A 25,427-nucleotide genomic window follows, 5' to 3' on the forward strand; every position below is an offset into this window, starting at 1 on the left:
CTTTAGAAAACATGATTATCCGACCATTTTGGTCATCTATTTAATTTTTGTTCTAAACTTCCATCTCACAAACTCTAGAAGAGCTTCAAAGCAACATTTTAAACTGACAAATTATAATTTTTAAAATTATAATCTCAGATTTATAATTTACTTATTGTGCCTACATTTTACTACATGGTAAGTTTTGTCCTTAAGTGAAATCATTTTATGGAAAATTATAAAATGATTAGCTTGCCATAAACTTATTAGCTTTTGAGTATAATGTAATTGAAAAATAAAGACATTTACTTGCAGAAAATATCACTTTGCTCTTTGATTTTCTTATAAAGAAAAAAATTAAATGGAACATGTGCTCTTACCCATTAACTTTCATGCTTTTCATCTTTACCGTAAAATTGTAAAAAGGTCTTTTTTTAGGGCTTTAATGAACAATTAATTTTTGTGGGTGGTCTGAGAAAACAGCCTCAAGCCAGGAACTCTGGTTTATAAACCTCCATCTGATTTCCTAAAATCTTTTGCAAGATTTTTAAGGACTCTAAATCTGATTTTCTAACACATATTTAGCAACAGTACTTAACCACCTGCCAGCGAGGATATATTTTGGAGTTAGTTAAGGTTAAAATGATACAAAAAGGTTAATTTTTTAAAAACTCCTTATGTACATTTATTTTTCTCCCCAAGAATCTAAGTCCTCATCAGCACCCCTCCAGAAATCCACAGAACAACAAAGAGGCAGGTAAAAAAGGCAGAACACATTATAAACAGAATTAAGTATTATTCAGCAACACTATTTTTTTAAAGAGGATTCTCTAAACAGTGGAAATTTGTGCATGGAAACAAATATTGGTTAGAAACTTAAGAACAAATGACAGAGAATTTTGGGTGAAGCAAAAATTGCATAATAGGAAGGGCTTTTTTAGTTTTTTAGAAAAACGGAATTTATGACAGTTACTGTTAGGGACTTGATCGTGTATTTACTCAGTTTAACCCCTTCAGGTTGAGTTCAGGCAAAAATAATGTCAGGCACCTGGCAGGACCTGATCCTGTGCTATGTTCCATTGTCCCTCATTGACCAAAGGAGCAGTGTTGGAGTTTATCTTACTTACTTATCTGGAAGTTTTTCTCCCTGGTATCCCAGGTACAAGAGAGCCAATTTTGCATCCAGGTATGGGATGGTTGATAAATAAATACTGAATGATACTGAGAATCTGTGTTAGACTTTTCGATTATACAAAACTAATAAGAATGGTTCTTGCCAACAGAGTCTTATAATCTAGTTATGCCGTTATGTAGTTCAAGCCCTAGGATTTAATTATTAAAATTTGAGTAGTAAAACAGTATTCGAGGCCTGCAAAACTTAATGAGCCTTCTTTTTACCTGTCTTCTGTCCTGGTAATGACTAGCACAGTGGGGAAGAATTTCCTTAATATGAGATGGCCAAAAAGCATAAAGAAATATATGATATTGACGTGTTTGGTTAAACTCCCTGTATGGTTTGATACTGCAGGTTACCAGCTGACATCAGCTGAGTGTTATGACCTTCGGAGCAACCGCGTGGTTGCTGATCAGTACTGTCACTATTACCCAGAGAACATCAAACCCAAGCCCAAACTTCAGGAGTGCAACTTGGATCCTTGTCCAGCCAGGTCAGTCAAATCTACTAGTTAATTTAAGTCAAGTTCCAAATAAGCGTCTTAAATTAAACTTTTTAATTAAAAATAAATAAATGTTTGCTGTCCAGTGTCCATTCCTAATCATGTGTTGTTAGTACCCATGCCCCTTGTTCTTGCTGCTATATGATGCCACCCCAGGGTCTACGGATTTTCTGTTTGTAAAGCTACAAGTGAAGCACTCACAGTCATTTTCTCTTCTGATTTTCTTTCATTATGGTTACTTGTTTCCCTCCTTAACAAGGTCCAGACCAGTGGACCTTAATAAGCGTGATGCTACAATGTTCTCAGGATACTTTCCATTTTAACTGTTACTTGATCAGTGACCTGACCACAGCAGACCATATATCAGGGTCACAGCTGACCCATTTTAGCCTGTGGTAGTCTACACCGATTAACTAGAATCAAAACCAGTCTTAGAACAGTTTTACATTTGAACAAACTCAGTCCTCGTTAAAGAGAAAGCAGGATGTATTTCCAAAATAGTCAGATTTTTTTAAGGTCTTTCTAATTAGGAGCTTTAAAGAGACACTTGATGTTTCCACATGTCCTTGTTTGCTTTTTTGGAAACCATAATTGGCTTTCAGTTATTTGCAGGATCAAGAATCAGACCGACGAATGAAATATCTCAGATGAGGAGTAGTCATACAAGTGCAGGTCAAGAATCTTTACCTAGGTGTAATATTTGCCTTTATTGCACCCCTTCATAGTAAATCTCTTTATTAGCTTACTCATCCCCATCGTATGAGAGAGGATGTAAGAAAACTCTTCTACAAAACTAATCCTGAAGACCAAAAGACAAAGGATTCTTTCCCAAGCTCCTTCAATTTCTGAGAAACACCTCGATGTTATTTTTTAAAATCATAGTTTACTAAATATATATGCATAAAGCAAAACTTTGTATAATTAAATTGCTACATGAGCAACGCAGATAAAAATCATTTTATCTTTGAATACAATTTTAATTTTTGCTTTCTGCTGTTAACTTTTTAAAGTTTACTTGTACTCTTTCTGCCTCAGTCATGAATTCTAAATTCTACGTGTTATTTGAAACTGCTTGTTTCATAGCTCATAAAAGTGAATTCAGAATGATAAGTTTGTGTGCAAGAAACAGAAAGAATAGATATTTTATAATTATATAATTTAGGCAAAGTTTAATTTGGCTTTATATTACACCAGAAAATAATGTATTAACATTGTATATGGTTAAAAAAAACTTAATGAAGTGTCAGAATTTTGCTTGGACGTCTTTATTTTGAAAATATTAAAGGTATGAAGTATATTTAGCCAAGATAATTATTACTAATGTAATTCAACCCTATTTAAAAATTATTCTATTTATTATACATCTTTATCCATATCTATACCAGAAAGACTGGTACATGAAAAGAACAGTTAATCCCATTACAGGCAGGTCAGCTCAGCCATAGAGAGACCTTGAAGTCTTACATACACTTCCATAAAAATTTGTATATGTATTTCTAAGAGAAATGAGTTCACTCTCACAACTGCATAAAGCTTTTTTCTACTGGGAAAATAATTTCAACGAAGAGATGGCCATGGAAGACAGTTGTGAAATAAAAGCATTATGTTAACCATCTTAAGAAAATGTTTATAATCAGAAAAAAATTTACGTAGTTTTTTCTGGCTTCTGATTTTTATGTATCTTCTCTATTGGAGTAATATTTGTGGCCTATTTGTTATCCAAAACCAAAAGGCCGTTCTATATCTAAAGAAGTTTTCCTGTGTAATTTGTGCTTTTTCTGCATCCAGTGTTATTTTAAAACATCTAATGCAGCACATGTATAAATGTTGGGACAGGTGGCTGTTAAAAAAAAAAAAAGAAAGAAAAAAATAAGTGAGAGGCAAATGTCAGGAAGCTGCTTTTTTATTGCAGAAGTAATTAAACAAAGCTGTAAAAATTAAGATGGCAATAGGAGACGTTTAAGAGAAGTCTGCTTTAGGAAATATAGATATGCTTCTCTAAGGTTAAAATACTTCAGATTGCTGTGAAATTCATTGAATTCATCTGCATGCCTGAGATTAAAGCAGTCTTTCTGAATTCCAAGAGAAAATGAGAAGTGATGGTCTGAGAAAAGAAGATAAATAGACTCTATAGAATAGATCTCATCAGAATACCAGAATCAAGCCCTCAAGGAACTGTTTTCTAACTACAAATTTAACTATCTAATAATAAAATCAAGAGTGACACAATGATATTAAACCAATGCCTTTGTGTCCAAAATTTGAAGCCCCCAAAAGAGAAAACAGAGACAATCTTAGTACAGATAAAGTCACATATTTTTTGAATTTCAAAAGAAATTTGTTTTTTCTAGCCAATGAGCCATTTGTTCACTTTACATGTATTAGAGTAAGATTTGGGGCCCATTACATATTGAGAGCAAATGCCATTCAGATAGCCACGTTTATTCCGTCAAGATTGGAAGGACCATGGACAGCAAAAAGGACGCTAATTCTGTAACCCTAGGTTTATTAGTTTACAATTCTGCATCTCAGTTTTCTCCCCTATAAAATGGGAGTAAGGGGATTATTTGTTGCACTAAATGAATAGTTTTCAGACTGTGCCTACAGAACCTGTTGTTCCATAAAGTTGCTTTATTAAGTTTTATTTTACATATTTTGAAGTATCTTTAAAAAGTAACTCACAAAAAGTGTATTCTAACATGTCAAACTAATTTTAACTTATTTGACCTAAGCTAAGTTATAAAAATACTTGTAACAATTGTAAAAATTTTATACTACCAAAGTAAATACTTCTTGCCCTTATCGTTAAAGTCTTCGATTATGTCAGTTAAATTGAAAAAAATAAATATCCTAAGATTGCAAGGTGAGCTGTGAAAACTGTTACTACTAGCAACTACTTCTCTGTGATAATGAGAACTTCTTATAACTACATCTAAAACCAAAACCAACTAGGTGTGACAATCATTAGCCAAAATCCTCGATAATCCATTTTTTTCTGATTACCAAAATAGCATCACTGTTCTCATTAATCTCCTTTTACAATAAGTAAATGTTATATATTTGAACTAATGAATGACATCACTTACTCATTTCACTCACCAACTGGCTTCCATGGTTGTGGACTGGTTCATGGTTCATCTAGTGGTTCTCTGGGCTAAGAAGATTGTTGACATCTAGCCTATTCTTTTCAAAATAATTTTTATGTCTTTATGACTTTTTCTGACTCTTAATGCTAACTTAGAAATGTTGATGAGTTAAAAAGCTGTAATGAAAACATTAAAACTCACTAGAAATCTCCATTGCCTACAGATAACCACTGTTTATTCTCTCGCTATATTTCTTTCATCTTGTTTATAGCTCATAACACAAATGAAATCCTACTGTGTACAATAGACATATAGAATTTAGTGACTTAGTTCTTGGTTTCAGCTATTCTAAAGCAAGCTTGAAAGTCTATGACATACAGTAACTCAACATTTTTCTAAGACAGGAATTTGAGTTCCTTATGCTACAAGACCAATCGTTAAGCCTACCTGACAGCCAGTAGTTCCATCTTAAGAGAGCTTTGTTGCTCTCTGCTGGTGTCATTTATGCAGTCATTTTTATGAGGCGATAAAATACTTTGTTTCCTAGCCAAAAGTAGCCTCAAAAAGGAAGCCAAACTTAGTGCTTATAATGGAAGGGAAGAGAAAGTAAAGTTAAAAATGTGTTGGCTTTTAGCTAAAATTAAGAATAATTTTCACTGGTCGCTTGGAGCTGGGACATCACCAGTCTCATCATATGCTGTATACTCAGCATAGCATATGTGCGGGTGGTAGTCTCAACTTGGATAGTCCCAGAAGTCCAGAGGCATGACCCTCCTGTATGCCAGGGACCTACACATGTTTAACTTATTTTCTGCTTCATTAATGTAATGCTATAGTAGGAACTCTTTCCCATATAGTTAAGACACTTGGAATCTAATCTAATGTAAAACCCTCTCTTGTGCTTGCCATGCTGTAGTCATAGCTCTGTTTTACACTGGGGGAAATTTTTTTAAAATGCATTGTCTGCTGGTTTGTGCGATGGTTTTTGTCATCTTGGCCTCTTGGGTGAAGGGTAAAGTCTGTCGCTTAGCCAGAAAGCCACCATATATGCCTTTGGCTCATCAACAAATAAAATGGCATAGTTTTAGTTCAGCTAATAAACACCTTATACTTTTGAAGTGGCTTTAAGTCAAATGTAAAATAGGCTACATTTGGCCTTACATATCTCAGTCTGAGACTGGCAGGACCGTTAAGGCTATCTGGGGATAATTGTGCAAGACATTGTTTGTGAGAAGATCAGAGAAGCACCTTTTCAGATTTTTTTTGGCACAGACCTCTTGTTTTCCCTCCAAGGCAGTAATGAAGGGGGCTTAAACTGGCAAGGTTGGACAAGTGAAAAAAGCTCTCACTCATCACACTATCACGGTCACAATTATTAGCAAACAAATCTGTTTCTAGCTGAAACTGAATCCAGATTCCCCCGCCCTCAAGGGATTCAGAACAAAAGTTCTAAACAAAGGCCCAAACTTGTATGCCCCGAGCAGCAGTTCTTGGGGAGTTCCAGTAGATGTTTTTTGTCCACCTCCACTTAATTTGACAGAAAATTATATAAGTCATCTTGGCCATGGACCAAATTATGAACAAAATCTGATAACTGAATCCTAATGCAACTTTAAAAGAAATAGTCTTCATTGCGAGAGGCAGGATGTATAGTGGGCATGTAAAAACCTGGTCACACTAACTTAATGACCAGTTAGTCCAAAGGCAATACAGCCTGGTGGTTAGGAAGGGAGCTTTGGGGTAAAGTAGACTGGCTTGGGATCCTGGCTCTGCCACTTACTGGTTGAGTAGCCGTTGGCAAATTATTTCTTCCTACTAAGCCTCAGTTTTTCATCCAGTGAATCGAGGATAATGACAGTGCTTACCTCATAGAGCAGTCATGAGGAATAAATGGTGTAATACATTTAAAAGCTTAGCAGATTGCCTGACATACGATAAACACTCAATAAATGTTGCTGCAGCTAAAATGACTAAGATCTTGGTTTCGATAATGTTTATATTACCTCAGAGAAACTCCTATACTCTCCCAAAAGCAGCTCTCTCCACAAAAAGATAAAACTCTAGAATTATCTATATGAGTCTAAAAAGATAGTTCTCTATTTCTTGTTTTTATAATAGTAGATGCAAAATCCTAGGTAATATCTTTATGAAAGTTAATCACATTTATCAGATTTTGAAAATATAATGACCATGAGAAATTAAGATAATTAGTGTGCAATTGTCTAATAATTCCCATTTAATTAACACGGCATTTATGCCATTTAATTAACATGGCATTTATGCCATGATCATCTCCAAAAAAGGAGAATTCAGTGTGAGAACTAGAAAATGGTTTGTAATTGAAGTATAATACAATGCTTCCCTAATCACAAAAGTCTTTGTGTTTTATTACAATAGGTAAATGATTTAGAAAAGTAGCAACTACCTTCCTTTTGATCAACCTCATTTAAATGAGTAAGCAATAAGAAAGATCGTAATAAAATCTCAGTTCCACTTTCATGCATTATTTACAATGAGATAAATAAAGCGGAGTTCTGGTGTTTTTTAGAGTGCATGGTCATATCCTTCCTAAGTTTATAGACATACCAAATGTCATCAGGCAATCAGTTATAACTCAATTATTGGGGCACTTCAGTTCTTCTACCAAGCCAGCTCACTGGTAATAAAAATCACTTGTTACATTACATTTTAAACATTTTAAGTAGAAGTATTTGTGCAGTTCTTTTAATGAACTTGTGAGTTAATAGAACAGGTATTATTATCATGATCCTCATTTTTAACCTCAATCTACGTTTGACTTTACTAGCTAAGTAACTTCTTTACTTAACTTCTCTAGGCCTGAGTTTTGCCATCTGTAAAATGAGCCAGAGACATTGTCTCTGTGGTGCAGTGGATAGCGCATTGGACTTCTAGGTCAAACTGCTGTGGTCATAAAATGAGCCAGGAGTACCTATGAAGATTAAATGAGACAATGCATGTAAAGCTTTAGCAAGGCACAAGCACGCAACTTAAGTCAGCTATTATTTTTAAATTAGAGCCAAACCTGTAAAATGACTTGCCCAGTGTTACTTCTATTTGAAGCTTATAGAGTGCTTTCACATCCATTTATCTCAGTTCAGTTATATAATCCCTAGGAGATTAGCAGGACAGAGACTCTCATCTATATTTACGGATGAAAAATCTGAAGCCCAAAGAGGTTAAGTGACCTGCCCCAAGTTAGGGTGCGTAAAAGAAAGCTGGGTCATGGATCTCAGCGCCTCCATTTCCAGAGTACTTCCTGTACTACATGAACTCAGCTAACCTGATCCTAGGTGCAGCATTTGTGCTGTCATATTCTGTGGTCCATGAAGCTCCTAGTTCTGCCTTCAGCAGCCACGAAGAAGGGAGCAGGTAAGATAGAGCTCCATGAGATGGGTTTCCCGGCACCCATTCTTACTTCATATTAAACCTCCTGATTTCATCCAATACTTGAATATTACAGATGACCAAAAAGGAAGTCCAGATGTAATGCATTCAAGGTCACACAGTAAGAGAGTGACAGAACTGACCTTCCCTCTCCCACTCCTGAGTGTGTCCTCTTTTTTTATTGAGCCATGATCCTAAGTTCTCTGCCACTAATGAAAAAACAAATGCTTATGTCTCTTCCAACTTTTTATTACTTCTCTCCTGCTCCATTCTGTTGCTTAGTAAAAGATTGATTTCTATGATTCTGGAATTGTCGAGAGAAGATGAATTACTCTCTTCCATGCTGGGACTCCTCCCACCATTCATTCATTTATTATTATTAGTAGTAGTAGTAGTAGTAGTAGTAGTATTAGTATTAGTATTAAGAACCTATCCTGTGCCAAGTTCTCTGCTTGGTACTATGACAAAGGCAAAGAGGAGTCAACTGGAGTCTGGGCCCCAAGACTATCCTGGAGGAGTTGAGTTGCACAATTACAAAACAGTATGGTGTCTGAAAGACACATGAGACAGAAAGAGAAGAGACAATTTAAAAAAAAAAAAAAAACTGTCATGGCTATTTCTGGGAGATTCCCAGTGGGATGAGATACAGAGTTAAGCCAAGCAGGCTAGAAGCACGTTTGCCATTAAGATGGCCTTTCTCTGCCTCAGGTCACCCAGTCATCTCTGCCTGCTAGAGCAGCCTTTCCAAACTGCCAAACTACTCTCCCTCACACAGATGGCAGAGCTAGTGGGACTAAAGATGTGCACAGTCAGTGGCAGTTTGGAAGCTTTTTTAACCTTGTTTTTTGTTTGTTTGTTTGCTTTAACTTTGGATGATAGTTGTACTGCTTGCTTTCGCATACGCCAATGGCATGATCTTATTGAGTGAATGTTTACTAATTGTCTCCATAGAGCACTGTGTTAAGAGATACAGTAAAGGACCAATATGGATTCTGTCCCATGGTACTTAAAGAAAACTTATAAATAGTTAGAAGTTAGTACATAGAATTGATGAGAGAAGTTAATGCTATGGGTGTTTGGAAGAAGAGAAAATTTCTGGCTAGATGTTGAGAGAGAAAATAAGGATAGGCTTTAGAAGAGCCTGAGTAATTTCTTGACTAAGAAACTTCGTTGGGCATTATGGAGCCACTTAAGACCTTTGAGTTTGGAAGTAAAATACCGATTGATATGACAGCAATGAGCAGGCTGGATTGAAGGAGGCAATGCCTGCAGGCACATCTGTTTGGAGACTGCTGCAAATGGGCCCAAACTCATGTCACAAGGAGATGTAGTTGGCAGACATCACAACTGGAAGAACTGAGAGCCTGTAGGGAACATGAGAAAGAGAAGAAGCAAAGATGTCTCACAGTATCTAGCATGGGTGGATGGGAGGATGGCTGTGCTCTGAACAGTAAAAATGATCACAGGAGAAGAAGCCATTTGCAAGGGAAGGTAATGAGTTGTCTGGACTCTCTGGGCTTAACAAACCTAGAGCACATCCAGCTATCAAGAAGTCAGAAACAAGGCTGTACAGCCCAGGAGAAGAGGCAAAAGGTCCCAAGAGGTTCACTAAAAGGGACAGTTGAAACCATGAAAGGGACTACTTATGATTTATTTCCATTATTAAAACACACACACAGAACCCCACAAATTAAGTGCCCACAGAGTTCATTATATTAGGATTTTTCTTAGAGATTTATCACAACATATAGATTCCACAACGGAGTATTGTGAGACTGAATATGGCTTAATTTTTAAAAGTCAGGGTTATTGTTCTAAAATAGCTTCTGAGATAATTTCAGGACAAAGACTCAATAATCTTTAAGTGACACATGGAATTTGAACCAGTGACCTCATTTATATTTTATATTATATTTTCAGATGTTTCCATCTTATACTTTCTCAGACTTGAATTTTGTTTTGCTTGAATGTTCTAATTCCTGTAACTACATCATAGAAAACTTGGAAAACAGAGAAACATGAAAAAAAAAGAAAGTAAAAACACCAATATTCAAACACGAGGAACTAACAACTGTTTGGAGCTTTTTCTAACATATTCGTGTGTACATTTGTACACATATTGTACTCACATGTCCACACACACATATGTATAGACATTATGAAAATGATTATATAAATGATATATGAACATATGAATTTTCTTAGTATTATGGATCACATTGTATATTCTATTTTATATCAAATTTGTTTCAGTTCACATTACATTTGAACATTCTCCATGTCACAGTTCAAAAGTGGTTCAAAAGTCTTCACGTTTATATACTGCATAATATTTCATTCCATGGGCCTATCACAACATTGAAGCATTCTCTTATCAGTGGGCAGTTCAGCAAGATGAGGACTTGAGAGGATCTGGTACAATGTCTTTCTTCTGCTTACACCACATGAGTCCAGAATGACTGCTTCCTCATCCTCATGTTCCTCCCACCACAACTCCTGATGTTGGGGATTCCTCAATGTAAGAAGTGCATGAGTGGTCAGAATCGTTAAGGCAATAAAGAATGAGCAGTTTTACCCTCAAACAACTGTTTCTTAATGTCTTCCCTTTGTGATTATTTTTTAAATCATTTTTGCCTCCTTTACCACTCCCCACCCATTCAGATATATGTAAGAATACATGCATACAAACACACAAACAAATCAAGACTTAAACAAGGGAAGAACTTAAAATCTCTAAATAATATCCTTTTTCATCATTCCTCAATATGTACACTTGCCTAAAATAAAAGACAAGCAATAGAAAATTACATTTTGGCAACATTGCCTGCCCCTCTGTGACAGTGTGGTGAGAGGCCAGGGCCATGGCATGAACCCCAAGAGAGAGCAGAGCCCATGCACACGAATATGCATGAACAGCACTGGATAGAGCACCATTGTTTTGATATCTTTCTGTTTTCACAGGTGCCATAGAGTCATTTCATGAGTCTTCACTATGACCCATGCCATAGAAAGACAAATATAGCTATAGTTTTGCTGAATCTAGTTTTAAAGCTCCTTGTTCAAACAAAAATGTAATTTCCAAATCAGTTGAAAGCAAAGACCAACATCTTGAAATCTATGCATTCCCCCTTGTTTCTTTTCTAGCCTGTTTCCTTCAGTATTACTGCCTCCATTTTAAATATCATCAGCTGATAAATCAGTTGACAAAGATCTGTAACACTTCATTCTAATATTGAGGGCAACAGATTATAGCTATAAATTTTTTCAGAAGAGAAGGCAGTGATATGCATTTCTGACTTTAGAAATTGATGTAGACATGAGTAAAGATATTAGAATTAGCTAAAATATGACTGCAAAGTCAGTTTGATTTATTCCTTAATTAACTACTATTAGGCTATGTTCTACTTTATTAAAAGAACTTTAGAAGGTTGGAATTAATTAAAATATAGTTCTTTTAGAAAGAAAATGCCCTTAATTAGTGGATGTAAGAATTACTGGAAAGAACAGATATGATTAGCCGTTCACATCCGATTTCTTGTCTGTCAAAAGAAGGCAGAAAACAATGGGAAGTTTCTCTACTTGGAAAAACAGGGAGAAAAGTTTAATGTTAATATTCATTCCTTTCTTGTGTTAGTACAGTGACACTTTGAGCTTCCTCAAAAGCTAACGTTGTTACTTAAGGGTAATACATACATACACCATAAAAATTTAGTCATACAAATGAGTACAAAAACTTTAGTCATACAAATGAACATAGAAATTTTAGTTAGGTAAGATAAATAAGTAAATTACTACTCCAATAGTTGTCCTTCTTAGGAATAGAAATCTATCCTCATAGCTTTGTTTCCCATTTTATTTCAAATTTAATTTTTCTCATGTATCCTTTTACCTTTCAGTAATTTTTTCAGGAACTGCCTTCTTTATCTCTCTCTTTCCTCCTTATGATCTCCATTTAGTCCTATCTTTTTTATCTTTCCGATGCACAGTATAACCAGTTCACTCTTTCTACCCAAAGACTTAGGTTTGCAAGCCATATTTTAAAAATAAAATACTATATCAGAGGATGAGATGAAAAGTCTTTAATATAAACACATATTGAATATGTATACATAAATATATACCCATCCATCCAGGGATACATATAAAATACATGAGTTCCTTTTGAATACAAAAGAGAGACTTCCTGTCATGTGTCTTTTGCAAAATAATCACCCTCTGTTCATGTCCTACTATATTCTGCCCCCAGAATGATATCTGTGTATTGAGCTCTGTCTCCTACTCTTGTTGCAGGGTCTGTTGTACTAGCTCTTTTATCTAAGATTCGTGGGTCATAAATCTTTCACAAGCCAGTGGACTCAGGAATGAGAAAGTCTTGCCAATGGAGGCATTAGCTGACATCAATGAGATAGGTTAGGGTAGTTTATTGGAGTCCTAAAGGCCTCTGGGGACATCCACACAGCCTCTAATATCATTTCTTGTGAATCCATTAGCCACACAGCCAATCATGTCATTTCTTATGGCTTCTTAGTCTCTATCTCTAAATCTCAGATTTCTCAGGGCACTAGGTATATTACCAATAGTCATGGTAATCACAACCATCACCATAATAGCAGTTAACATTATATCACATTTTATAGACAAAAAAAAAAGTCTTTCATATTTATCATCTCATTTTAACTGCCCTACCTTTATTTTGGTAGGGATCTTACTTTTGCTGTTAGTTACATATTACATTCACTAGTTCCCCTTCCCTTGATAAAGTAACCAAGTGGCTGCTTTCCAGCTATTACTAAAATCCTTAGGTCTGCCAAGAGAAGAAACCTATTTGCTAGGTTATATAGCAAATTATGTAATATTGTCAATTCCCAGGTACGTACTCTTACATATAGCTATCTCTTTCATTAGAAGTGAGACAGTAACGATAATTGCTTGGTGAGCATCTGGAAGTAACATTAATAATGATGATAATAATGACCTCATAGGATTTATAATTTGGGGGATTAAAGAACATTTACAAGCTTATTGTGTCATAGTTAATGATGAGGTGCCAAGTTTTCTTGCCACCACCCTTTCCAGTGGTATTTCCTGCTTGGATCAGAGAACTAATTATAGTAAATGGTGCCCTTTCAAAGAACTTGCCTCATCCTAAAGCATATGCTAGCATAAAGATATTGAACTGTTTTCATATTGTTTTTCAGAGACAATTTATTAATGTTGTTTTGCATTTGTCTAAAAAAAAATGTGTATAATGTAATCATTTAGTGTTTATTTTATTGTGTGTACCTTCTACTCAGAGGGTTGGCATTATTGTTCCTAACAGTGACGGATACAAGCAGATCATGCCCTATGACCTCTACCATCCCCTTCCTCGGTACGTAATCCATCATCCTGATGATGTTAGAATTAGTCAATCGGTCTTTGCTTCTTTCATATGTGTATAGAGATTTTGTGTTTTTTTGTAAAAATAAGATGGTAGATACTGTGTTTTCCAGTCCATCCTGAGCTCTGCTTTTGAATAATACGGGACTGCTCAGACTGGAAGCTTATCATTCAAAAACTATTTTAAGATAGGATCATATTCCATTGGAGTGGACACAGTAATTCACTCTGATTGGATACAGCGTATGGGTTTGTGTTATGTCTTTCTTTCATTCCCTTTCCTATATTTCCTCTGCGACTAAACCCTAGTCATTAAAGCACTGTTGCTAACTGTTAAACAAACAAAGCCTGAAGTATTATCGCAATACCACAAATGTGGAATTCCAGATGTGGTATTACTCTAAATAGAGGCTTTAAATATTCTCTTTTTTTTTCCCAAAGAAATGATAATTGAGTACAAAAAGGCAGTTTTGTTTTTTTTTTAAATATTCCTATTGTTCAGAACATTTGTGGGGACTCTTTTTCCGAAACATTTTAAAATTCCATGCACGGTGGTGCTTTTTTAAAGTACAGTATTTTTTTAAAACTAGAAAAATAATAAAAGTGATTGAGGAGCTTTTAAGAGAAGTTATTCTCTTTATTAATATATTCATAAGAAAACTGGAGAAGCTGAAAAGTATGCTGGCTGCTGCGTGTACTGTCGGCCACGTTGGAAACAACCCTTCAGGGAGCAGACATGAGAAATGAGTTTGAAATCTCCACTGTGCTGAGACCTTTGCTCTCTTCTCCTGGCTCGTTAGGACCTCAGAGAGACAGCTGCTATTTAGAACCCACGGTTTAAATCAGATCACAAGGACACTGGGTGAAAATAACTCACAGTAGTTTGCTTAATCTCAAACTAAACAAGCCCAGAAATTAATTTTATTCTGAACTATAAAATAAAGCAAAGTTTGAAAATCTCCAAATATTTAGTGAATTAGAATCCAAGTAGAGGTTTTTGAGGTCATCTACTCCAACACCCCAATGATGCTTCATTCTCTGACTCATTCCTCTCACATCACCCCCATATACCATACATATATAGACATATATATTTACACAAATATTCATATATATGTTTGCATTTAATGCATATGTATTTACACATGTACATACACAAACGTAGATATTTATTTAATACCTATATACTAGTGCCAGTTTTCATCCAGACTGACTAGCAGGAAACTCCCTTTTCACCATTCTAATGATAGCACATAGAGAAGAGCCTTTGATTTATACCATATATAGTTTGGGTTTTTTTAAGTTCTTCCACTAAGGGATTACCTCAGTAGTCAGCTCTCTCCTGCTTTTTTATTTCTATATTAATAAAGATGATAAATGACTTTAGAACACTACTGATGTATCATTTGGCTGGTTTGATCCAGAACCAAACTTACACAGTAAACTCTTCTTCTTGAAAAAATAATGGAATGAAAATATAAAAAGATTAATTTAACTGAACCAAGACTTTATTTGATTTCAATTCCTGTATCTATAAAATAAGTATCCATAGGACCTATGTATCTATTTGTGGGAAGGCCATATATTTCAAGACAAAGGCAAAGTTGTGTGTCGGGGTGAGCAACAGCAAGTTTATGTCTTTCCTATAATGACACTCCTAAATTTCTTGTGTATTTATGATCTCTCATGTTTATATTTCTCTGGTATGATTAATGTCTGTCCTAGATTAAACTTGATTTCTTCTGTATTTGGATTCTCCCCAAATGCCTGAAGCCACTATTCTCAATAATAGATTAAAACAAGCCTCCTTAATGTCCTTTTGCACCTGTCCTGTGTACACATTGGCCTGTCCATGCATCTCACTGGGAAAGGACAATTAGCAGATAGACTGTATTTCCTACCCCTTGCACTTCTGTTACTGAACTAATTCTAAAGTTAGATATTCTGCTTTACTGATAAAGTCTTAGTAAATGAAAGATTTTTCTACAAATATATTTTCATTTCATAAGAACTGAGGCTCAAAAATGGTTCTCAGATGGCAGCTACCTGCTGATCAAGGCAGAAGGCTTCACTTATTGAAATTATTTAAATGAGCTTAAGACCACAGTGCAGATACAAAACACAATCAATGGATTTTTAGATTGTTTTTTCTTGCTTTCAGTTTTGACTGTAACACTTATCTGAACATAATATAAAAAGATAGCCTGATGAATTATCTTTAATTCATAATTAATACATACAACTTTTTCACATTTTTAATTTCGAGAATTTAAAATTCTAAAATTGTGTTTAAAAAATTAAAAGCCAAATGAGTTAAAATATTTGATATATGAACTCATTTCTTATTCTTTCACAGCAAGATTCTTGGATATGCTTTTTTCCCCCAAACACTTACCTGCTCCCTGTTTTAACATATCCTAACTGACGTCCTCTCTCACTTATTGTTATACTTTCTTTAAAGCACCCACACACATTTTGCTTTGAAATTCTTCCTCATAACCCTATTATTTTGCAAGGATTCACATTATAATTTTTCACATATAAAACTATAGTTGCATGCTGTAACCATACTATAAGTTCTTCGAATAATAGTAGCATCATTTGTCTTTCTGTGATCACTGACATTGAAAAGGATACTTATTACTGTTTATAAAATTATGAGTCAGGCCCAAATACTGAGACAGAAATTAATAACTCTTTCTTTAGAAGGGTCAAGTTTAGGGATGTTAGAGTACCGATTAGAAAATGTGCTCCTTTTATGGCATCTTAATGTTCTAAGAGATTAAATGTACATTCAAACACATATTCCCACTTCAGTGTCAGATCAAATCCAAGATGAGTACGTACTTACACATTCAGCCCAGTTTCAGTGTGAATCAGACCTATTTTCCACCTCCAGAGGGAAGCTCCAGAGATTTACGTGGAGACAGATGAGAATTGGTCTTACCTTTCTGGAAGAAAATCTCTCTACAAAGCTGCTTCGTTCTCTTGAAAGGATCAAAAAGTTTCCTAAGGACTAACCAGAGTCCTCAGTTTCCCCATAATAACATTTTTATGTGTCTCCTGGGGAAATAAATATGCATAGGAAAATATTGTATTTGGCAACAAGTTTAGGCTGTTGGCAGTGAAGATAACAGTTGTTGCCTGGACTTGAGCAGTACGAAGAAAATGTGGAAGAAATTCTCTGTAACTGGGAAACACACATTATCTGGTCTCGTGAACAGAGAAATCAGGACCACATGTACATGAAACCCTACTTATAGAATAATTAATGTCTCCATGGTATGCCTGTGCAATATTTTTAAATTTAACTATTCAAGTGGATCAACTTGGTAACACTGTGTTTTTTTTTCTCATTAAAATGATCTCTCTCGTAAGCCTAAGAGAAATCTTAAAGTTCCCTAGTAATCCTCATCAACAAGCGGAATACTTGCAAGAAAGAGTTTAGTCCTAATGTTTCTATATTTACAAATTCTACATTCTCAAAATGTACAGGAGGAGAGAAAAAAATCAGACAAGGATACTTCTCTGCATCTGGTCCCAAATGCTTCAGAGCTGTGTAGCGATCTAAAAACTCAATGGACTTCTCTTAAACATTATCGATAATATTGTTATTTTCTCTTTTATCTGCATCTGTAGATTCCAATGCCATTAGCCTTCCAATCAAAACCAAACTTCACAATTCCAGAAGTTCTTTACTGGGGGAACATTAATTGAAAGTATCCCTCAAGTTAGAGAACAAGTAGATAATGCCTGTATTAACACTTTTACTCCTTAACGTAATGATGGCACAGTTTGACCATCAGAATCGTGCCGAATCCATGTAGTCCAAAAGCTGATGCTTGCAGAAGCAAGGGAGAAAGAGTGTATGGTTTACCTTGATCTTTCATGAGCTTTTCATGTAAAAGCATTCAGAAGATAAGCAATAAAGTTACTTAGCTTTAAAAATAAAAAGTATCAGCCCAGGTACAAACTATAAGTGTTAATTGATTAACCAATTTTAGTCTTGACATAAATATTTAGTGGTTTAATAGAAAAAATATATATGAAAAATATATATTTATAAAAAAATAATACACACACACAAAATATATATATTAAAACCATAGGAAGAAGGACTGAAGAGCCCTATTTTGAGCAGGTTACAGACAGCACAGATATCCTAATGAACAGCTCTCAACACAGTAACTTCTTACATTTGCATAGAGCTTCAAGGTTTACAGAGCACATTTGCCAGTGTTGACGCCTTCTCTCTTACTCATCAGATTTCAGGCGATAGATGGCTTTTGGCTCTCTGGACCATAGCGTCTCAGAACCTGATGGTCCCTATAGGCACTGGGGACGGGGTTGGTCAGAAAGGTCACTTAGGAGGTTTGGCAATGTGCATGTCTGCCCTGATGACTCCCCTTGCTTCTGTAGGTGGGAGGCCACCCCGTGGACCGCGTGCTCCTCCTCGTGTGGGGGGGGCATCCAGAACCGGGCAGTTTCCTGTGTGGAGGAGGACATCCAGGGGCATGTCACCTCAGTGGAAGAGTGGAAATGCATGTACACCCCTAAGATGCCCATCGTGCAGCCCTGCAACATTTTTGACTGCCCTAAATGGCTGGCACAGGAGTGGTCTCCGGTAACTGTGCCTTCTTTGTTTGTTTGTTAGGAAAATAAGTCCACTCTTCCCTCTCACTGTCATGACCCCTGGCTACCCTGTGCAGCCACGTTTCCTCTTGAGGTGTCTAGCGGCCTACCAGTTTAGGTCCTAGAGTAGGCATGCCCTGAATCCAGCAAAGCCAAATGGAAATGAATGAATATATATACATATTTTCCTTCAAGTTACTTCAAGAAGCTTCTGTCACTCCCCATAACGTTCCCTCAAGGGCAAGGGGAGGCACATGTCTGTCAAGAGTAAATGAAACTGAGTGATTAATCCTGAATCCGTGAAAGCTGCTCTGGTGATAGAGCTCAGTAAACCAAAAGTTTGGTGTCGTTTTTTTATTTCTTATCCTCTGTCTATATCCAAAAAGGGTCTGAGTGGATTAAAATTCAAGCTATGTATATCATTCATTGAAAAAAAGATGAAACAAAAAAATCATAAAATAATTAGAATGGTGACGAATTAGAATAACTAAAACTAATACATCCTAGATGTTAGGGAAGCTGCTTCAACCGCTTAAACATAGAATGATTTTGATTTTGGGTTTCCTGGCTGCTATAGCAAAAAGGTTTGAGATGGTAAAGGAGATAGAAAGATGAAATAAATCATTGTGCCCCCCAGCCACAGAGATGGCAAAAGATTTTTCACTTTAGCTGTGTGGCTTTGTGACAGCAGATCAGAGCTGTAACATTTCTCTTTATCTAGACTTGAACCTGGGCATATAGAACCACTGAGGTGCTGTCTACATCTGGCTATTGAATCAGTTCCTTTAAACACTCCCCCCCCCACCCCCACATCAATATAATCAATTGGATCAGCCAGGCTGCAACATAAGTTGAAAAACTTTTTACATCCATGCGGGAGCAAGCGTTTCCCATATTTCAGACCTAACAATAATTAGCAAAGTGACTAAATAAAATGAAAATGCAGTGTTGGTAATCAAAATTGAGCACACTCCACAGTTTCTTTTCTGCTTTTTGCTGCTTGGTTTGGGACTTTGCACACAGTGGGTGCTTAAGAAATGCTGATTGACCCAAAGCTAAGAAATTAAAAGTGATTTAATTTCCAGCCAACTTCAAAATAAAAAACCAAGTAGAACAAAGATCCCATGATGGGTAAGAAGTGGTATAAATCCACCAGGAGTCCTTATATAAAAGCAGCCCTTTAAAAAGTCTCAGGTGGAAAATGATGAAGAGTAAACAAGGCTTTGCCTGTGAGTCTCCTCTCTCTTGCGTTCTCCTTCTAGTGCACGGTGACATGTGGCCAGGGCCTCAGGTATCGTGTGGTTCTCTGCATCAACCATCGAGGAATGCACACAGGAGGCTGTAGCCCCAAAACTAAGCCCCACATAAAAGAGGAATGCATCATACCCACCCCCTGCTATAAACCCAAAGGTAACTTTGCGGGCGTTCTGTTATCAATCTTCTCATTGTTGTGTGTACTCAGGTGCTGTTTTAAACTCCTGAGAATATTCTTAAGTGTCCCCAAGAGGTCTTATTAACTGTTCTTTATAACTGAGACTCTACTAAATGGACTTAACTTTTTTTAATTTTTCAAATAGTTTTGCTTACAAATTGTTATTAAGTGCTGCATATTTATACCATGAGTTCCTGAGTCATAGAGCTGTTTGAAGGCTGCTGCTGTAAGATATCAGCTATATCTGCTTGAAAGAGGATTATAGAGATAGCGTAGAAATATATGTATGATTTACTTTCTACATTTCTTGCTGTTAAAAAACAATGCAGTGAATCCAAGAGTATCTACTTTGCTAAGCATGAAATATGTTGGGAAGCCTCATACTTCAAAGTGATGAAACAAAAAGCTGTTGCTTTTTTCATTGAAAATTAAAACATGATTGTGAGACTGAATTCCAGAAGCATAATTGACAATAAAAAAAATTAGAATATATCAGAATTTTATAGATATTGCAAATAATTTATAAAAAGTAAGCTTTAGAAACATTCTACTTACGAAGATTTATTATAATTATACTAGATCTCTCAGATTAGCATGAATACTAATCTGACTACTCTGCTGATATTGTTATAGTCTATGTCAATGAAAATTCTAAAGTCACAAAGTATTCAAAAGTAAAGCACTTATTACAAGCATCCTCCTATTTTTGACATTAAATGATTCCCATTTGTTTCTTAATTTATTTCTTTAAAACATTGGATTTCTCTGAATATCAGTCAAGTATAGCTCTTTATTGTCCTGTAGTTTGCCCTTGGTGGGAGTGAATGGCATCATGAAATCTAAATTGATGATATAAAAGGAAACAAAACAGAAATATATCAGAAATACTGATTAATTTTAATCAATACACCTCTCTCTAAGCTTCAGTTTCCTCATCTGTAAAATGGGAATAATAATAGTAACTACCTCAGAGATTGTGCTAAGATTAAATGAGATATAAATGCAAATAGGGTCCTTAGCTCACTGGCAGATGGTAAGTTTTCCAAAAATGTTATCTTCAACTCTTGACTATCATCAGCATCTTAAATATCGGAGGAAGCGGCCACTGGAACATACAACAGGATTCAGTTCAAATAGACAGTAAAGTATTATAAGCCTACTTTTAGTGCCAAGCTGAATGCTTCATTATTGAAATACAGAGATGGTTCACTCTATCAGAGGCGGCATCATATTGACTGAATCATTTAGTTGGGAGAAGTGGATTAATTGTAAGATGATCCACATATAGGTATTATATGCTTGTCTAAAATGTCAGCAAATCTTTTTGGCCTTGGCAGTTTTATATGTCTCACTTGCTTTGTTTTCTGACTATAAACAGTTGCTGCACATAGAAGACAAGAGACAATTCCTCTAACTTAAAATAGTCAATTACTCATTAGCTCTGTGTTTACCACTTCAGAGGAGGAAAAGCAGTTTGTGGTTAACTATCAAAAATAAAATCTGGGTTTTCACAACTAAGTTAGCAAGTCTGTCTCTACTTAAACATTAAAATGCCATATAATTCTATGGCGTATGCATATATAGACATATTTCTTTCATCTTTACAATTATATGTTATAAAATGGTGATAGAGCTTCCCTGGCTTATATAATAAAGCAAATATGCCTATAAATGACCCTAATAAAATGTCAGAATGGTAATCTTGGCAGTCACTTCTATAGGAGCAGTTATAAACCTCCCTCTCTTTTTCTCCTCCACAATTTTTTTTGCAGGAAGTGGTTAAGAAGCTTGTTCTGAATTGTTTGGTCAAAGCTACATAAATAGGTGAAATAAGTTAAATTATGGGTTGTGGACCCTAAGTTGTCAGAGAGCCTTGGGATGGTACTGAATGAATCAGATATCCAAAGCAGTGTTTTGTGAATATCAGAGTGGCAGTTTTGTTGTTTTTGACAACATGGGAGAGATCAGACTTAGCCAAAAGGCAAAAGAAAAACAAATTAGAATATATGGAAATATCACAGTACAATTTATTGTACTTCATGTTCATTTTTAAAGGCGATATTGCTCTATCTTTTCAATAGGAAATAGTGAAAAGATACTTTGATGAGTCTTTATATATATATTGAGGTAGTAGTGCTCCTAGAGCTATGACTTTCATAATAAAAAGCCTTTGCTTTTCAACATAATAAAGGGGAAGCATATACACAGAGACTAGTATTATTAAACGTTTTAAAATCTGATTCTTTTTTCCTTGATATAACTATCATCGGAGGCAGAAATTTACCTAAAAACGTATTATTTGCAGTTATCACCATAGCTTGTAGGTAGTACAAAATCAAGAACTGGTGGGGCGAGGGAGGAAGGAATTTCCCTGAAATCCCAAATTGATTCTAACCTCTTCTCTTTTATGTTCATGCATTTAATTTCTCAGAGAAACTTCCAGTAGAGGCTAAGCAGCCATGGCACAAACAAGCTCAAGAGCTGGAAGAAGGAGCTGCTGTGTCAGAAGAGCCCTCGTAAGTTTTAAAACCACAAGTTGTTTTGCTTTTGAGGCCGATTGGTTTAAAAAGAAAGCAGTGCCCCACTGACTGTGGCTTTCATGGGTTCTGAACTAAGTGTAATCCTCTTACCAAGGGTGAAATGAGGTTTGGGGGCTGTCACATTGGAGATTTATCAGTTTCAAAGTGCTTCTCCAAACATGATTGCTCTCTAAATACTTTTCAATGTTGAAATAAGAAAATGAAGGTGTAGTGCCTACTCTTTTCTCCAAAATCTGACCTCCTCTAATCAAAAGGCCAGGTGAGAAGGCCCAGGCAGCATCTGATGATGTAACGTAGATTCGAGGTGGAAATCTGGGCAGCTTTTTACACTCTTTATCTTCCAGCTTTGCAGTATAGCCACTCATGAAAATTAAAGGTAAGTAAAATGTATCTGAGGGCAAAGGAAGCTTATTAGCTTTTCTTTTCCCTTTCCTGCTGGGATTGGTATCATCAGATAGATACCAGGTCTTTGCCCCACTCGATCCTAGTCCCATACCTGCTCCATTTTGTCAAGGACAATAAATTTGTAAAACCACTAGGCAGATACTTTCCAGATGCTTCATAAGAGGAAATAAAGAAGAGGCAAGTATAGATCGATTGATTGTTCAATAATGGTATATCGATTCTACTAGAAAACACTTAGAGGTATCTCTGCTACATCATTTTTAAAAATAAGGGGAAGCACTTTATTGATGAATTTAATTTATGACAAGCAATTTCTCAAACTGATGATTTTCTAGATTAATTGATTTAATATAAGTACTAGACTCTGCGCTATGCATTGGTACATAAGTCACGTTACTCACCCTCTAGGAGTTCATACTATAGCAGGTAGGATGTGAAATGATTTCCAAATTCAACCCATGGTTTAAATTTTACTAGAGATATAAATTAACATTGTAATCTATAGATTCAAAAGCAGTTTAGAATTTTTGCCAGTTCATCCTATTTAAATCTAAATATGATATGTTTTGCCTAAACTGTGCCTGAATCACACCCTAACCAGCAAAAGATTGGAAAATAAATCCAAAATACAGATTGCTACAATAACCAGAGCTCATTTGTAAAGAAATGGTATTCACAAAAATATGGTTCATAACATTAGGTAACACATTTCTTACTTAAAACTACAATAAGCAAAACATAAATTATTTCTGTAATATAAAGTTACTACAGCATCTTTTTCTACCTCTGTGAGAAAGCCTTTAAGAAAAAACAACTAACCATTGCATTACTTTGAAGGAAAGGCAATGGTTAAAGATCACAGTGCATACTCTGGTTTCTCTTCAGATCATATAAATCTTTCACCTTTTTTAAAATCACAGTGCTATGTTTACATGAATATACGAAGGCTTAAAACTTTTTGTTTCTCTCCTGCCAGTACCTGGCTTGTCAGGCCTTTTTGCTGCTGGAGAGAGCAGTTCATTTTAGATGGGTATTAACTCTTTAATCTACTTATTCAAGGCACAGAAAGAGACTATGTGATTGAGCTAGTTACTCCTTATATGTATCCTTAAGTTAAATGTTTAAAACCAGATATGTATTATTTTACCTAAATAAATTTCACTCTCCTGTACACTGTATTTTATTATTTGGTCTAAAGCATAACCTTATATATAATATTGCATAATGACTGATGTTAAATAGTGTAACAAAGTTGAAATTAAATCAAAACATCTTACATCAATAATTAAAGATCTTTCTCAATACTAGATACCTCTCAAACGAAAGCTGTGAGTAGAGTTTAATGCTTCTGCAGAAGCAGTACATAGACCACGGCCAACCACATGTTATAATGAGTATTTTCCACTAAAGGTCTGATTAAGATGCATTATGTTTAACTTTAATCTTAATAAAATTCCTAAAGTAGTTAAAACACATAGTTTTAGCCGCTGAAACTATAGCCACGCATTAGATTATTAAATTTTACTCTTGGTGTAATGGAATTGCCATCTTGGCATGATTAATCTGAACTGAAGTAGATTGTAATTGGAGTGCTGGTGCCGGGGAAAGGAAATGTATACTATTATGCTCAGAACAATTACTTTTATACCAAAATGAAATAAATGACAGCTGTAGAATAATGTAATGAAAGGTATATGGTTTCCACATTTTAATACACTTTACATGTTTAGTGCACTGAACCCTAGGAAAGGTCCTACGTGTCATATTATTTTTTTTTATTGATTTGAATTTAAAAAACATAATTTTGCATGGTCTTAATTCTTTCTTTTTTAAAACCACGTAGACTAGTTTCTAAATGTATGTAGCAACCTATAATTACTCTCAGTAGTATAATGAAAAAATGATATACTGTCAGCAAGGCTTTCCTTCCCCCCACCAAAGAGACTCACATTGCTTAAATTAAATGGTAATGTTTAGAAGCTGTGGCTGTCACTTCTGAACTACTACAGAGAAACAAGAACAGTGGCCCAGAACTATCATCTCTCACTTTGGCTTCAGCTAACATGGAGCGTTCTGTAGTAACACAACAAATATCATTTATTTCCTCTTATGTAAAATGAAAATGTCACCAGCCTGTCTCATTAAATAATACAGGAAAATCAGTAGCTTAAAATCTTTAGCACATGGAGATACTATTATTGAATTTTAGATGTTTTTTGGTAACCCCCAAATTAAAAAAAATCATTGTTTAGCACTCTGGCCAAATTGATGTTGGAAAGCAACCATTCAAAGATATGTTTAGAAGAAAACTATGATTAAAAACTAAAAACTGAGCTGCCAAGAAATAACTTTATAGAACAGAAGCATGTATGGGTATTGTTTCGCTGAACTAAATGCTATACAGAAGATACAAATAAAGACATCACTCTCACAGAGTAGCTGAAATAAGTATTGAGATGGGGTCACGTTATGGAAATGTACTTAATATATTGTGATTCATTTTGTAAAGCTGCAGCTTCATTCAGAAATACTTTTAGATAGTGATTGTTTTTTCCTCAGCAACAAACCAGCATTAAGTTTTTTATTTATTAAGTATTTGACTTATATGGTACCAAAGTAGGAATATTATGATGAGTATATTTTCTTGATATTAAAAGTGATTTCCTAACCCACTTATGCAAGTCACACCCTCTAAACTAATTTTTCCCTGGTGGCCATGGTCTAATTCATGCACATGTTTTTATCAGGTTTTCCTGACAACTAGTAGCAAGAATCTTTAAGAAAGGTATTTTTGTCTCTCTACTGAACAGGACAATGTGAACAAGATCCAACCTCAAACCAAGACTAAGCAATATGGAGCTTTAGACAATGAAGTTGATCAAGCACAGACAAT

The 25,427-nt window shown here is 35.4% G+C and overlaps 1 protein-coding gene across 1 annotated transcript in view; it reads left to right on the forward strand.

Moving 5' to 3' along the window:
- Positions 1-25,427, forward strand: part of ADAMTSL1 (ADAMTS like 1) — a 409,445-nt gene that overhangs the window by 156,797 nt on the left and 227,221 nt on the right. Inside the window, exons 9-13 of the mRNA XM_011365360.2 lie at positions 1,508-1,646; positions 13,467-13,517; positions 17,945-18,149; positions 19,420-19,567; positions 22,021-22,105. Coding sequence (XP_011363662.1) covers positions 1,508-1,646; positions 13,467-13,517; positions 17,945-18,149; positions 19,420-19,567; positions 22,021-22,105 — 628 coding nt within the window. The remainder of the gene's footprint in view (positions 1-1,507; positions 1,647-13,466; positions 13,518-17,944; positions 18,150-19,419; positions 19,568-22,020; positions 22,106-25,427) is intronic.

Source organism: Pteropus vampyrus, unplaced genomic scaffold (assembly GCF_000151845.1).
Source record: "Pteropus vampyrus isolate Shadow unplaced genomic scaffold, Pvam_2.0 Scaffold109, whole genome shotgun sequence".
Taxonomy (NCBI): Eukaryota; Metazoa; Chordata; class Mammalia; order Chiroptera; family Pteropodidae; genus Pteropus; species Pteropus vampyrus.